At 52.0% G+C, this 14110-nt stretch overlaps 8 protein-coding genes across 8 annotated transcripts; 5 read left to right on the forward strand and 3 right to left on the reverse strand.

Annotated features, from left to right (window-relative positions):
- Positions 1-5: 5 nt before the first annotated feature.
- On the forward strand, positions 6-1795 carry ACET3X_008302 (uncharacterized protein; the record flags this gene model as incomplete). The annotated part of the gene is made up of 5 exons (XM_069454460.1): positions 6-188; positions 241-312; positions 391-641; positions 688-1130; positions 1179-1795. The coding sequence occupies 5 exons, from the start codon at positions 6-8 to the stop codon at positions 1793-1795; spliced, it is 1566 nt and encodes a 521-aa protein (XP_069303904.1).
- Positions 1796-2178: 383 nt separating this feature from the next.
- Positions 2179-4611, reverse strand: ACET3X_008303 (uncharacterized protein; the record flags this gene model as incomplete). Its single annotated transcript, XM_069454461.1, has 4 exons — positions 2179-3113; positions 3170-3350; positions 3415-3847; positions 3906-4611. 4 exons carry the CDS (start codon positions 4609-4611, stop codon positions 2289-2291), a joined length of 2145 nt encoding a protein of 714 aa, XP_069303905.1. The 3' UTR covers positions 2179-2288.
- Positions 4612-5107: 496 nt separating this feature from the next.
- On the forward strand, positions 5108-6134 carry ACET3X_008304 (uncharacterized protein; the record flags this gene model as incomplete). Its single annotated transcript, XM_069454463.1, has 2 exons — positions 5108-5442; positions 5495-6134. 2 exons carry the CDS (start codon positions 5108-5110, stop codon positions 6132-6134), a joined length of 975 nt encoding a protein of 324 aa, XP_069303906.1.
- A 231-nt stretch (positions 6135-6365) lies between these two features.
- On the reverse strand, positions 6366-8143 carry ACET3X_008305 (uncharacterized protein; the record flags this gene model as incomplete). Its single annotated transcript, XM_069454464.1, has 3 exons — positions 6366-6437; positions 6490-7901; positions 7948-8143. The coding sequence occupies 3 exons, from the start codon at positions 8141-8143 to the stop codon at positions 6366-6368; spliced, it is 1680 nt and encodes a 559-aa protein (XP_069303907.1).
- A 312-nt stretch (positions 8144-8455) lies between these two features.
- Positions 8456-9493, forward strand: ACET3X_008306 (uncharacterized protein; the record flags this gene model as incomplete). Its single annotated transcript, XM_069454465.1, has 1 exon — positions 8456-9493. One exon carries the CDS (start codon positions 8456-8458, stop codon positions 9491-9493), a length of 1038 nt encoding a protein of 345 aa, XP_069303908.1.
- A 334-nt stretch (positions 9494-9827) lies between these two features.
- Positions 9828-10904, forward strand: ACET3X_008307 (uncharacterized protein; the record flags this gene model as incomplete). The annotated part of the gene is made up of 1 exon (XM_069454466.1): positions 9828-10904. The coding sequence occupies one exon, from the start codon at positions 9828-9830 to the stop codon at positions 10902-10904; it is 1077 nt and encodes a 358-aa protein (XP_069303909.1).
- A 376-nt stretch (positions 10905-11280) lies between these two features.
- Positions 11281-12082, reverse strand: ACET3X_008308 (uncharacterized protein; the record flags this gene model as incomplete). Its single annotated transcript, XM_069454467.1, has 5 exons — positions 11281-11294; positions 11344-11386; positions 11464-11700; positions 11753-11966; positions 12015-12082. 5 exons carry the CDS (start codon positions 12080-12082, stop codon positions 11281-11283), a joined length of 576 nt encoding a protein of 191 aa, XP_069303910.1.
- Positions 12083-12400: 318 nt separating this feature from the next.
- On the forward strand, positions 12401-13654 carry ACET3X_008309 (uncharacterized protein; the record flags this gene model as incomplete). The annotated part of the gene is made up of 1 exon (XM_069454468.1): positions 12401-13654. One exon carries the CDS (start codon positions 12401-12403, stop codon positions 13652-13654), a length of 1254 nt encoding a protein of 417 aa, XP_069303911.1.
- Positions 13655-14110: the final 456 nt, after the last annotated feature.

Genomic DNA, 14110 nt, shown 5'->3' on the forward strand with positions numbered 1-14110 from the left:
TCGCAATGTCTCCGTCAATGGACAAGAGCGAGATTCATTACGTCGATGAAAAGGCGGAATCGATCGACTCACCGAAACCGCATCAGATTGTCAAGATCGATAACTTCCAAGTGCTAGGTTTGGCACCTGAAGATGCGGATTTCTACATTAATTACTCGGATGAGCAGAGGAAGAGAGTGATTCACAAGGTAAGCAATGACTGTTGTTGAATTCTAGTCAATATCTGTTAACACTTTGTAGGTCGACATCCGCCTAGTCCCCATGCTTGCGGTCCTTTATCTCATCTCTCATATCGATCGAGCAAACATCGGAGTAAGTGCCACATATTCGCGCAAGTCGCAACGGGTGGCTACCTAGTTCGGCGTCGGGGCTTCTTCTGACTCCCGACAGAACGCAAAGATTGAAGGCATGGTCGAAGACCTCGGTCTCGATGGCGTACAATGGAACATCGTCTTGTCGGTGTTCTTCGTGCCATACATTCTTCTTGAAGTTCCCTCGAACATTCTTCTGAAGAAGTTCAAGCGCCCATCGTACTATCTTGGCATACTTATCGTGTGTTGGGGCATTGTCATGACTTTGATGGGTGTGGTGAAGAATTTTGCTGGGTTGCTAGCTACCCGCATCCTTCTCGGCGTGTTTGAGTAAGTCTTGCGCACCAGTCATTTGTACTCTGCTGACGAGATATAGGGCTGGATTTTTTCCTGGTGCAATCTATCTTTGCTCTTACTGGTACATGCCAAAGGATCTTGCGACGAGGATCTCGTACTTCTATTGCGCATCGGCACTATCTGGAGCATTCAGCGGCCTCCTTGCCGCAGCCATCGCCAAGATGGACGGCGTCGGAGGGTATGAGGGATGGAGATGGATTTTTCTCCTAGAGGGTATCGTCACTGTTGCGCTCGGTGTCTCGTGTTTCTTCCTCCTGATCGACTCTCCGGCCTTGAGCACACGGTGGTTGAAGCCTGACGAGATTCGCTTCCTCGAGCTTCAACGATTCATCAAGGACGGTGGAAGGTTTGGAGAAGAGAAGGATGAGAAATTCAAGTGGGCTGACTTGAAGGCCGTGTTGTGCAACTGGCGCCTGTACATGCAAGCATACATCCTGCTCTGCATATCGGCATGTTCATACGGTATGTATACCTTGGAGTTGAGAAGAGCATTCGCTGACTGGCATACAGGAACGAAGTTTACCTTGCCCACCATTACGAAGAGTATGGGATTCAACAACACCAATGCTCAACTCATGACAGTGCCACCGTACGTGGCTGGTGCTATGAGCTCCATCTTCTTCGCTAAGCTCTCTGACCGGTTTTACTGGCGTCTGCCGTTCGTCGCCATTCCTCTGTCCTTTATCTTCATCGGATATGCTGTGGTCATTTCGTTCGATGGCGACCTGGGTGGCAACATCGGTCCGGCTTTCTTTGCCATCATCTTGACCTGCATGGGCATCTACCCTATCCAGCCGGCCGGAAGCAGTTGGGCTGCCAACAACCTTGCCCCTTCTTCTCGCCGCGCCATTGGCGTTGCCTTCAACATCTGTGTTGGCAATATCGGAGGCGTCATTGGCAGCTACATGTACCTGGAGAGCGAGAAGCCAAAGTACTACACTGGGTTTGGACTATCGCTGGCATTCGGAGCGACAGGTTTCATCGTCGCGTTTCTGCTGGAGTTGTCCTACAAGTGGGGCAACACGAAGAAGGCGAGGCTCAACGAGGATGAGATTCGGGCAAAGTATACGGACCAAGAACTACTGGAAATGGGCGACAAGTCGCCGCTGTTCCGATACACTTTGTAAGAGTAACAGTTAGGGAGAGATGATTGGTAAAGCTTGATGGATGGGTGCGGTATAGAGAACTAGATTTTGTCACTGTGTTGGCAGAGGTTGTAGTCCGAAGCTCGACAATCTTAGGTACGCCGAGTTTCAAATAATACTGAAATGTACGCCAAAACTACACACAAGCTTTGCGTGATTGGCATGATAATTTCAGATACATTCATTATTTAAGGGAAAACATTTTCGGTCCACCCTAAACACTATTCAGTCCACCCCAAAAGATTAAACAGAAGCAATTTACTGCCTCAATATTGCCTAATTAGGCAATAATATATCAAAGTATCATTGAATAAGGATACTTAGGTAGGTCTTAATCCTTTCATCTCATCTTATCATTTTGGGGTGCACTGAATAGTGGATGGGATGGACCGAAAATGTTTTCCCATGAATATCTCTTGGATGAATTCTGGTCTCGAAGAAGTGCAAGCTTCAACATGATTTCACTTTCTGACCATCAAGAAACGTTGTTTATCCAAGCAATCTCCAAATCATCTATCTCGGGAAAAGGACCAAACGCGGATGCATCAAGATCAAGCCAGTCGGTCGTTTGCCAATCGTCCAGAAAGGTTTGCAGTCCCGGCGTGGTCACGTCCATTGGACTACTGCCAAAGATCGGCTGCAAGGCTTCCAAAGTAGAATCGGAACGAAGGTCTCGTGTCGCTTCACCACCTGACGCTACAGCACCATCCGTATGTGACGATGAATGTGCCTGCTCTTGACGTGACCTTGCTGTTTTCCGCTTTGCCTCTGTGCGGAGTTCCTGTAGGATGATGCTATATCGACGTGAGGGCGAATTTGAGGCAGTTGCCTGGGCAAGATGCTGCATACAGCTCTCGGCTTGATCCAAGATTCTGCGGAGTTCTTCCGTGGAGGCTGTGCTATGGGCGCTCTGTTGGATAGCCCACACATACACCACGACCAAAGCACAGAAGCACACATAGTGGGTCCACCAAAATGCGTGAAACAAACGGCCCTCCCGCGCCATACGGTCAACTGCTTCCAATACTGATCGTGCAGCTGTAAGGCACTCTGTGAGGCTGTCTTTCGCGAGGATATGCATCTCAGTATTACTGCGCCTAGTGTTCTTCAAGAGAAACGGCCGATGGGCTAAGATCACAGCATGGCAATAAGAGAGCCTGAGTGCCGTCGCCTGTCGCCGGAAGGTCGGGATCAAACTACTAGGATTGACAGCACCAAGAAATGGTGGAAGCGATGCTTTCCACTGGCGTAGCTCTGCAGCTAAACGATGAGAGGCTGCAAGTCGAATCTCATCTGGCACCTGATGACGGAAGTTGGTAAGTATATAGTCTTGTACAGCAACGTCAATTAACATACTGGTTTGATTGAATAGACTTCTCGCGATATCTTTTCGGCAATTTGTGCTAGACGGGCATGATACACTAGCGACTCTATATGGCAGTCATCTGTGTTTGTGGTTTTTGGACCCGTACTGGTCATATCTTCATCATTGACCGCGTCGGGAAAAACTTGATCGATATCTTCATCGTGATAGTGCCTGTCAAGGTGAAGGTACAGTGTCAGTGGATGTCTCATGTGCAAATTGTACAGTTGCAACTTACCTGGGCCTACCGAAAATAACGCCGAGGTATTTGTCTAGAGTGTAGGCTACCCAGAATGTGCGTTTCCTGCACTGTTCATCGATATAGTCCCGTTTGGCAGCGGTTGCTTGCCGTTTTCGATCGTCTCTTCGATGCAAACCCAAAGCAGAAATAATCTGCAAAGCATGTCCAAACGTATACCATGCCTGGTTAAAGCGGCATGACATGAGAAGGTACAAGACCTGTATGAGCCTGCATTGTGCTGATTCAAGCTTTGGGATACCAGTTTCAGCTTGGGTCAGACGTGAAGCCTCTATGAACAGCATGTCGCTCTGTGACTGCATGCCGGGTTGAGTCACTGGTGAAAGACCGATTTCTCCGCTCGCCTTCTCCTCATGGAACGATGCAATTGCCAATACAGACAACACTACCGAAGTCTTGGCGCGACCAAGATCTGTATCAACGTGAATTGTGAGTGAAAAGTTTCCCTTTCGAGTTGCAGTTGTACGTACCGTGAAAGAGAGCTCGGTGTTGTTTCGCGTTATCAGACACAGTCTCCAACCACGCTTCCACAGTAGGTCTATGCAGTAACCGGTAGGTTGCAATGCACACGTCGAAGTACAAATCGAGAAGCTGACGACTGCGATCTAATGACGGCATTTGCACCTCTCCAGTCTCTAAGAACGGCTTGTCACCCGCGTTCGTAAGCAGTTGACGGTCTTCAGAGGACCCTAGCCCATTCACCAGGCTAGTTTCCTTATTGGAGATGCGCCGCCACGCGCGATTCAAGAATGAAAGACCAGAAGTTGAGTCGGAGTACTGGCCAGCTACCTCGAGCCCAGGAGAAGCCCGCGACGGAGGTTCCGTCTCCTCGCCGACGACAGTCATAGTTGGTGCGGCACTGAGTATAGCATGAGGATAAGCTGGCACCGACGCAGGCTGCTGAGTGGGCTGCTGAGCGACGACAGCTGCTGGGGGAACTGGACGCGGGGAGACTACCTTGCCTCGTGAGTAGGCGGCTTCATACTGGCATGTCAGCCCCCGGCGGATACAGGTCTCGCACGGCTGGTCGCCGGAGCACTTTGACTTCCTCGCCTTGCATACATCGCATGCTCTCGTGACTTTGACCAGTCGTTGCCTCGTAGTGTTGCTGCCCGGCGCAACGTCCAGGGTCCGCTTCCGGGGTACCGTGCCGCTTGGTGCTGCATCATTAGACATTGTGGAGTAAGGGAGGATGAGGCAAATCCGCGTTCCATCCGAAGAATCCGATGCCAAGCTTCGGTACGCTAACTGATCGGCCGCCCCGCGGAAACTCCAGATTTCACGGACGCCAACTTGAACGCATGGGTCAGGCCATTGCGAAAATTAGCGGCAACCTGGGGAGAAACTGCCACGCCCTCCACACAAAAACCAGACAGGCTAGCTGTGTGAAAGGCCAAGGTCCACCGTCCACTTTTTTTTTTTGTGAAGGTTGTCTTGCCGCGTTTTAGTGCCAGCATCATTCTTTCCGGGGCCATTTCCGATCGCTCCTTCGGATACGTGCGTCTCTCCGTCGGACATGAAGAGTTTAAAGTTGGATGTATATATCGTCCTGATGCCTGTACACCGTCTTCACACATTGTTTACTCTCCCAGTCTTATATCTCAAAAGCCTGGATCCACCCTGAGCGCGCGCATTTACATCCCTTATCGTGTCACGCTACACCACAACAAACATGCCTATCCCCACACACTTCACCCTCAACACAGGCGCGCAGATACCGGCTGTAGGCTTCGGCACATGGCAAGCGAAGCCAGGAGAAGTCGAACGTGCTGTCGAGACGGCGCTCAAAGCAGGCTATCGCCACATTGATTGCGCTGCCATTTACCGCAATGAAGCCGAAGTAGGCGACGGCATAAGGAGGAGTGGTGTTCCCCGTTCTGAAATCTTCCTTACCGGCAAGCTGTGGAACACCAAACATGCGCCAGAGGATGTGGAAGCTGCTCTCGACAAGTCGCTCCAAGATCTAGGCGTCGAGTATCTAGATCTGTTCCTGATGCATTGGCCTGTGTATGTCATACTCCCGTTCCATTGCAAACACGTTACACTGACACAAATGAAGTGCATTCAATGGTGCCACTGGCATATGGTTCCCACTACGCGAGAGCGGCGTGTTTGACCTCGTCGACATTGATCCCGCGACAACATACAAAGCCATGGAGAAACTCCTTGACACCGGCAAGGTTCGCGCCATTGGCGTATCCAACTTCACCATCCAACGTCTCAGCGACCTTCTGTCAAAGACTGATGTTGTGCCGGCGGTGAATCAGATTGAAGCACATCCATACCTCCAGCAGCCTGCTCTCTTCGACTTTTGCAAGAGCAAAGGCATTCTGATTGAAGCCTATTCACCCCTTGGAAACAACCAAACAGGCGAGCCGCGAACTGTTGACGACGAACTCGTGGGCGTCTTGGGACGCAGACTAGGCATGGACGGCGGTCAGCTGCTTGCGAGCTGGGGCATCCAGAGGGGTACGGTGGTCCTACCCAAGAGCGTCACACCGAGCAGAATCAAGAGCAATTTGCAGGTCAAGGAACTGCCCAAGGATGCTTTCGATGAGCTGAGCGGGCTGGAGAGACACAAGCGTTTCAATGTGCAGTCGCGCTGGGGGTTCGACATCTTCGAAGAACTGGGCCAGGAGCAGGTACGGAAAATCGCAGAAGACTGCGCCGAGGAAAACAAGACAAAATTCACAGTTTAGATTGGGGATACTACCATGGCATCTTATTTGGGAAAGCAGAAAGCGTTTTGTGTAAGCTTTTCCATTTGTTTGATGGAATAGAATATGATAAGTCATTATACACACACATCAAGAACCAAGAAGTCTACAAGGCTGTGGGAACCTCTGTATTCCTTACAGTATACTATTCTGGGCTGCGGTCGTACTTCATACGACACTGGATGTGTCCATTTCCTCCATGTATATGGTTTGTCAATCCATGGATCCGCGAAATTTGATACGCATGATTGTTTTGTCGACAGGCCTGGCTGTGATGGACATTGTCTATTCAAAAGTAAATCACTTGCAATATTTCGCAAAGGGGATGATAGCTTACGTTGATCAACTCAGACTTTGTTTTGTATTTGCCCTTCTCGTCTATGACAGGCTGACCCGCTTCGTCCGTCTCAGCTTCTCCGAGCCCGACCTTGACGAAATCATATCGCCGCATGACGCAGGCTAGAATCACGCGGGCCTCCATGTTGGCAAGTTCCTGACCTATGCAGTTGCGCGGTCCTCGTTCAAAGGCTCTCCATGCGCTGATGGGTATCTTACTTTCGCCAGTGGTTGGTTCGTCGTCTTCAGTTGGAGCGCTGCTGGTATCGGAGTCACCGACCCAGCGCTCGGGGACGAAATCATTTGCCGTGTCTCCGTACACTTTGGGGTCTCGCTGAATGAGATGATGGCACAAGTATATGACGCATTTGTCGACACATATGTTTTCTCCATCCAATGTGCGCAGTTTGAAGCCGTTGTGAGACATCCGCGCTGAACCTGCCGGAGGCCAAAGTCGCAAGGCCTCTTTGATGCACGCAGAGGTGTATTTTAGCGCCTTCATAGTCTCATCCGGCTGCTTGAGGAATACATCATGTGGCTCGGAGTCACCGAAGACGGCATCGTGTTCGGCGCGGATCTTGGCGAGGCAATCTGGGTGTATTGAGAGGGCATAAAACAACCTTTGTAGGAGGATAGCAGTGGTATCGTGTCCTGCGAAAAGGAACGATTTTACTTGGTCTGCAGTACTCTGTAAGATGTACGGAGTCAGCTCGTCAATACCTTCTAGTGCCAGCGCCAGGACCGATCGGTCTTTCTTTCCCTTGGTGTCGGAATGCTGAGCGTTTTTAATATCTGCAAATTTCTCCATGACGCACTTCTTGACGGCCGCGTCGAGCCGTTGGCTATAGATGTACTTCTTGACGCGCAACGGCAGGTTCAACCAGGAAGCCATTAGACCGTTGTCACCAGTATATACCGCCTTGAGCGTGCGGAAGTTACGAACGATGTCATGGGCTTGTTCGCTATCGTCTTGGGCCCTACAATCAATGTTGGTGACTACGTCGCCAATAATGTCAAAAGTAACATCAGTACAGTAACTCTCCATCTCGGCTGCGACGCCTGAAGTTGCCAATGCGTCGAGCCTCTTCATGAGCGTACACGTTTTGTCGACAATGACGGGAAGTAGGGTAAGCAAATGCTGCGGCGCGAATCCCGGGTTGAAGGTTTTGCGGAGCCCTCTCCAAGATTCGCCATTTTCGCTGATCAAGGAATATCTACCAACAAGCTCTCCGAAACCCTGCTGAACAGTCGGAGATTTGGTGACACTATACTGCTGTGTTTTGCTGGCTTTTGAAACTTGCTCTGCCATGCCATGGGATGCAATGAGAACAAGGGGATATTGCACAGGTCTTGTGTCGAAGAACATGAATTCCGGGCAGCCCTGGGCGTTCCATATATTTTCAAACACATAGTCTGCCGGCTTGTCAGCGGTGGCCGGCAACTGGGATGTAGATCCTACCCGGGTGCACGGTACTGCTGAATCCAGCCTTCCTATATCCAGCCGCGATATGTCCAAGGTGCCCAATGAGGAAATTGGACGGCAGCGTGCTGGGAATATGCGCGTATCGTTTGAAGCGCCATTGGCTTATTTGGAGATATAGAAGCCATGCGACAGCTGGAGCAAGCGCTAGGAGGGCGTACGAGGGGTACGACATGAACTGCTACAGCGGGAGGGCGGCCCACAGTTGGTGCTGACGACTACCGCAGTTGTATAGTAGTGAGTAATCTGGGGTAGTAAGCTGGCCCTGCAAGCATGTGTGTCGTCGTGCAGCTTGCGGTGAGGACCTTCGGGGGCTTGTGCTCGGGCCATCGGCCTTGTGCTGAGAAATCGATGATGTAGTAGGGCCCGACACGCGGACGAAATCACCAGCGGACTGGTGATTCCGGAAGCTTCGCGCAGTACATATATTTGAAGCAGTTCGGTACACGGTTGTTTGTAGCAGCACACAGAAACATCCCATCCCACCATGGCCGCCGTCTTCGAAGCTGTGCCTGCACCATCCCAAGCGCGACTCGACGCCTCGCTGACCGACGCGCCCCTCGACACAGAGAAGCTCGTGTCGCACCAATCGATAAGAGTGCAGGAAAAGGCCAAAACGGTGCTGTACCTGGCCTATGGCTCCAACCTGTGCAACGAAACCTTCCGAGGCGTGCGCGGCATCCGTCCGCTTTCCCAAGTCAATGTCCTTGTTCCCTCGCTGCGGTTGACGTTTGATCTGCCCGGCATCCCCTACAAAGAGCCCTGTTTTGCCAACACGGCGCTGCGGGAGCCCGTCGCGCCAGACTACAACAAGGACCGGTGGCACAAGGGCTTGGTGGGCGTCGTGTACGAGGTGACGCTTTCTGATTATGCGCATATCATCGCCACCGAGGGCGGAGGGAGTGCCTACAAAGATATCCTAGTCGACTGCCACGTGCTGCCGCCCTCCAACACCGTCCCTTCTACACCTGATTCGAAGCCGTTCAAAGCGCACACACTCTTCGCGCCCATTGTAGACCAAGAAACCAACCAACGAACTGCCGACCGTGTAACGCGACCCGACCCCAGCTACGCGCAGCCCTCGGCACGATACCTCAAGCTCATAACCGATGGCGCCGCCCAATGCAACCTTCCCGACGAGTACCAGGAATACCTAAACAACATACGCACATACACCATTACAACCAAGAAGCAGGAAATGGGAAAGGCGATTTTCCTGGCCATCTGGATGCCTTTTGTCATGTTCATCTTCACCATGGGGAGGAAGCTGTCGGATGAAAAGGGGCGGTCGCCTTGGTGGCTGGCAAAGCTCAGTGCCATGATCTTTGCGGGCATGTGGATCAGCTACGACAGCGTTTTCAAGGGCACCTTTGGTGACGGAGAGAGGACCATAGGTGACTGTACATTGCCGACGACCAATGCCAGGAGGAGAACCATGTCTTCCACCAGAGAGGATGCGGAGGAGGAAAGTTTGTTGGAAGAGTTTGGCAAGACTACGCATAGGCCACGGTCAGCGAGAGCCTGAACGCTAATAAAATCCTGCCGCCTACATGGGCATTTGTACATGGTCAACGATGAAATTGCGCGACAAGTACCCTCCTTGCGTGAATTTTGCGCGCTTGCAAAACGTGTTCGAGGAGCGTAATTGCCTTGCAAGCCCAATCTGGGATCCACCCTCTAGCTGGAGCATCTCCATTATCCCAGCAAGACCGGCGAACACCGACACTCGCCGTCAGACTCCGATAAAAACTAGCCCTGAACAGCCCGTCTATTGAAAAAAGCCAAAAATCCATATCAAACCTCTTCATCTGACAATTCCAATACACAAGACTCTTAACTTCTTCACATACCAAACCACCATGTGCAAATCTCCCACTCACACGTTCTTGGCGGACCTCCCGAAATGCGAACACCACCTCCATCTAGAAGGCTGCCTCAGTCCAAGCCTTCTATTCACTCTATCGTCCAAGAACAACATCACCTTGCCATCGCCCTCTGAAGATGTCGCTTACACATCCCCGGCAACACTCACAGAACGCTATTCACACTTTACGAACCTCGATGACTTCCTGGCGTACTACTACCGTGGCATCGCAGTTGTAGTGCACGAAGAGGACTTTGAGATGCTAGCATGGGAGTATTTCACGACTGCTGCCAAGGACGGAGTTCATCATGCAGAGGTTTTCTTCGATCCGCAGAGCCATACGGAAAGAGGAATTGACTTTGATGTCGTAGTACGCGGCTTCAATGCCGCAAGGGTGCGGGCGGAGAAAGAGCTGGGAATAACGAGTTGTCTGATCATGTGTTTCCTGAGGCATTTGCCCGCTAGTTTAGCAGCGGAGACCATGGCGCTGGCTGTCAAGGGCGGCCACTTTAATGTCAAGAGCGATAGTCAGGAGCGCGCCATTACTGGACTTGGACTGGACTCATCGGAGGTTGGATTCCGTCCGGAACTCTTTGTGGACATGTATCGCGAGGGTGAAGAGAGAGGTCTACGGAGGACAGCTCACGCGGGTGAAGAGGGCGACCCAACGTACATTAGCGGAGCACTTGATGCGTTACACGCCGAACGCATCGACCACGGTATTCGTCTCACAGAAGACCCGGAACTGCTTAGTCGAGTGGTGAAAGAAGAGGTACTCCTGACTGTTTGCCCGCTGAGCAATGTCTGCCTCCAGGCTGTGGAAAATGTCAGCCAGGTGCCAATCAGGACATTCCTCGAGGCAGGTGTAAAGTTCAGCATCAACAGCGACGATCCAGCATACTTTGGCGGATACATATTGAACAACTATTGCGCAGTGCAAGAAGCCTTCAACTTGAGCATGGAGGAATGGAGGATAATCGTTAGCAATTCAATCCACGGCAGCTGGATAGGAAAGGAGCGAAAGTCTGAGTTACTGGGCTTGCTCGACGCTTGCATGAACAAGCATGCATAGTTTCATCTCTGAGTATAAAGCCTTTGATTAGAACAAAGCCCGGTTATCAGGCTACGACGAAAGTCGTTTTTTTTAATTGAACCTGACACCAAAAAGTATCTTTGAGCTACTTACTGTAATCCCATCAAGAACATCTACGAAATAAGACGGTGCATACTATCACGGGTTGATATGTTGTCCATGTGTGACACTCAAAGTCACAGAACAGGCCATCTGACACATCCGGCACAAGTCGGAGAAAACAAGCTGCTTCGTGGTAAGAGAGGTGGCCAACGAAGAGTGTTGTGATTGATGGTCAAAGTAGAACTTGATGTTTCTGGGCTGCTCGTTTCGTAGGGTATTCAGGGTCCACGGCCGTGCCATATATCAGTACCGCTCACCAGCACGCGTCTAGATCTGGTCAGCACCATCTCAGGCTAGCACTGATGTCTCCTCGTACACATTCGTAGATGGTTCAAACAAACGAGTCTTTCTGGAGTGCCCTTTAGATTCTGGTCGTTGCTCGTGGGTATCATATTCTTCCATGACTCTTCAAGATCTAGTCCGAGTCGTCGCTCACGTCCATCTCCATCTCGGCGTCCGAATTTTCCTCCTCTTCCTCCTCCTCACGGCCTCTCTTCTGTCCCTTGGCTGCGTCTTGCGCGTTTACAGGTACTGCTTTCTCGGGTGCAGCACCGAAACCTGCGGGCTGTGCAGATGCTTGTTCAGGCTCGTCTTCACGCTCAGGCTCGGGCATCTTGTAGGTACCGTCCAGCTTGGCTATGGTGTCGGACTTTGTCTTTGCGTATGCGACGTGCTGCGAATGTCAGCATGTTCCATGGCAATTCCTCTGCCGGAAACAGACGCACCATGTCCTTTCCAAAGAAGGTGAAGCCCTGCAGAGCGCGCATGGCCTGGGTTGAGGAATCAATGTCGCGGAATACGACATGCGCCTGGCCTCGCATCTTCATCGTCTTGAGCGCAACAACATCGAGAACGACGCCATATGTAGCAAATAGCATGTACAAGTTCCGCTTGAGGTCTTGTTTTTGGAGCTTGTCGGGGAGGTTGCGCACGTACAAGCTGTCCGACGTCAGTACCTAGTCTTGGGCATTGGAGAGACCAACTCACGTCCTGTTTGGGATACCTTCTTTGGGAACGGCGCCGGTGCCTGGCGGTCCGCGCGTGGAAGTAGCCATACTGTATGTAATGTGCGACAGCGTAGGCGTCGTCGGTGGTGAAGAGCTCCCCGCTGAAAAGCGCGGCCAAGCCAAAATGTTTGGGGGACGTGCATGGCGGCCGCCGCGGTCTCAGGAGCGCGGCCACTCGCCCACCAGCCAACTACGCGCTCACCACCTCGACCCATCTGGCAGAACGAGGATTGCGCTATGGAGATTGGGTCGCATACTTCACGAGAGCCGTGGAGCAACCACTAACGCCCGTACTTTGCCATCTTCCCCACGCCGTCCTCGCTTGCAACACCCGAACCACGCCTCTCCATACTCACAACCTTCACCATGGCATCACCGGCTGTCCTGAGCCCACGGCCGAACCCGCCTGGCGCTCCCTTCCAGGATGCGACCAAGGCTAGAACTCTCGCCCTTCCCAGCCACACGACCAAGCCCACAAGGTCACCAGCTGTGCCCTCGGCGGCCCCAGTGGCAGGAGACAGCGGCATGGACCTCGCCGAGCAAATGAACGACCGCGTCCGCAGCCAGTTCGTCATGGGCAAGAAACTAGGAGAGGGTACATACGCCGTCGTCTTCCAGGCCCACTACGTCAACAATCCCAAGAAGCTCGTCGCGATCAAGAAGATCAAGCTCAACGCCGAGTACCCAAACGGAATCGCCCCCGACGCTCTGCGCGAAATGCAGTTCCTCGTCGAGCTTGACCATCCCAACGTCATCAAACTACACGACGTCTTCTCAAGCAAGGACCAAAACTTGTCATTTGTACTCGAGCATCTCCCCCTGGGGGACTTGGAGCAGCTATGGAAGAACAAGGAGATTACATATACAAAGGCCGACATCAAGTCCTGGATGAACATGCTGTGTCAGGGAATCTGGTTCTGCCACGAGAACTTTGTCCTACATCGCGATATCAAGGGTAGCAACGCCCTGATTGCCGCCGACGGGACGGTCAAGCTCGCCGATTTCGGTCTTGCGCGGAGTTTCGCCGATCCAGGGACCAAGATGACGACCATGGTCATCACACGCATGTACCGTCCCTTGGAGCTGCTGTACGGTTGTTCGCATTACGGTGGCACGGCCGACATGTGGAGTATTGGCGTCCTCATGGCAGAACTGTGTATTCGCAACTGGTTCCTCTACTCCGACACAGACATCCAACAAGTCGCCGTCATCTGCGAGAAGTTTGGAACGCCCACCGAGGAGACGTGGCCAGGTGTCTCGTCTCTCCCATACTACGTCGCGCCTGACAAACAAACCGGACCACAAGGCTCTACGGCTTTCCGCCAGACACGCCCTCGCGCTTGGTGGAAACAGCAATTCTCCACCCTGGGAGACGATGGATGCGATTTCATCAGAGGCTTGTTGACCTTGGACCCGATGAAGAGGTACACTGCCCGGAAAGCGCTAGAGGATAAATGGTGGACCAACGCACCCCGCCCCACGAAGAAGGAGAACTTGCCCAAAGAAGGCGGTGGGGCAAAGGCCATGGGCGAAGATCTCAAGCGGAGAGGAGGAGAGACGCCTACCAATGGCCGGGCGGACAAGGTAGCAAGAAAGCTTGACTTTGGCGCCATGGGGTAGATGCCCATCCCGACATCACCCGAGTGCGGTTCGGTCTAGTGGATCCATTCCAATCTGACATGGGCGTTTGGGCGTTTGGAGCTCGGTTCAAGAGCACCTGCATAACGGGTAAGGCTGGCCGTTTCGTCTAGGCTAGCCATGCTGCATTTCCTGGAGTCTGGGGTCCATAGATAGGCTTTTTTTTTTGGTTCGGTGTATCAACCACCGAAGTTCAATACACAGACGCAACACCACTGGTAATATTTGAACAGTCGGACACTTCTCCGCAGTTCCACAAGCACATGACTCAAGTCGAAATTGTGCAAAGATCGGTCTCTACTGTGTACTAGTCACAGGATGCATGTGCCTGCTCTTGTTCCATCTCAGTCATACTGATAGGAGTATGTTTACGTGTACCAATGTCCGAGACGAGTAGACAAAGACAACGTCTTCCATTCTATAAGCTTACTAATAGAG

This window comes from Alternaria dauci, chromosome 8 (assembly GCF_042100115.1).
Source record: "Alternaria dauci strain A2016 chromosome 8, whole genome shotgun sequence".
Taxonomy (NCBI): domain Eukaryota; kingdom Fungi; phylum Ascomycota; class Dothideomycetes; order Pleosporales; family Pleosporaceae; genus Alternaria; species Alternaria dauci.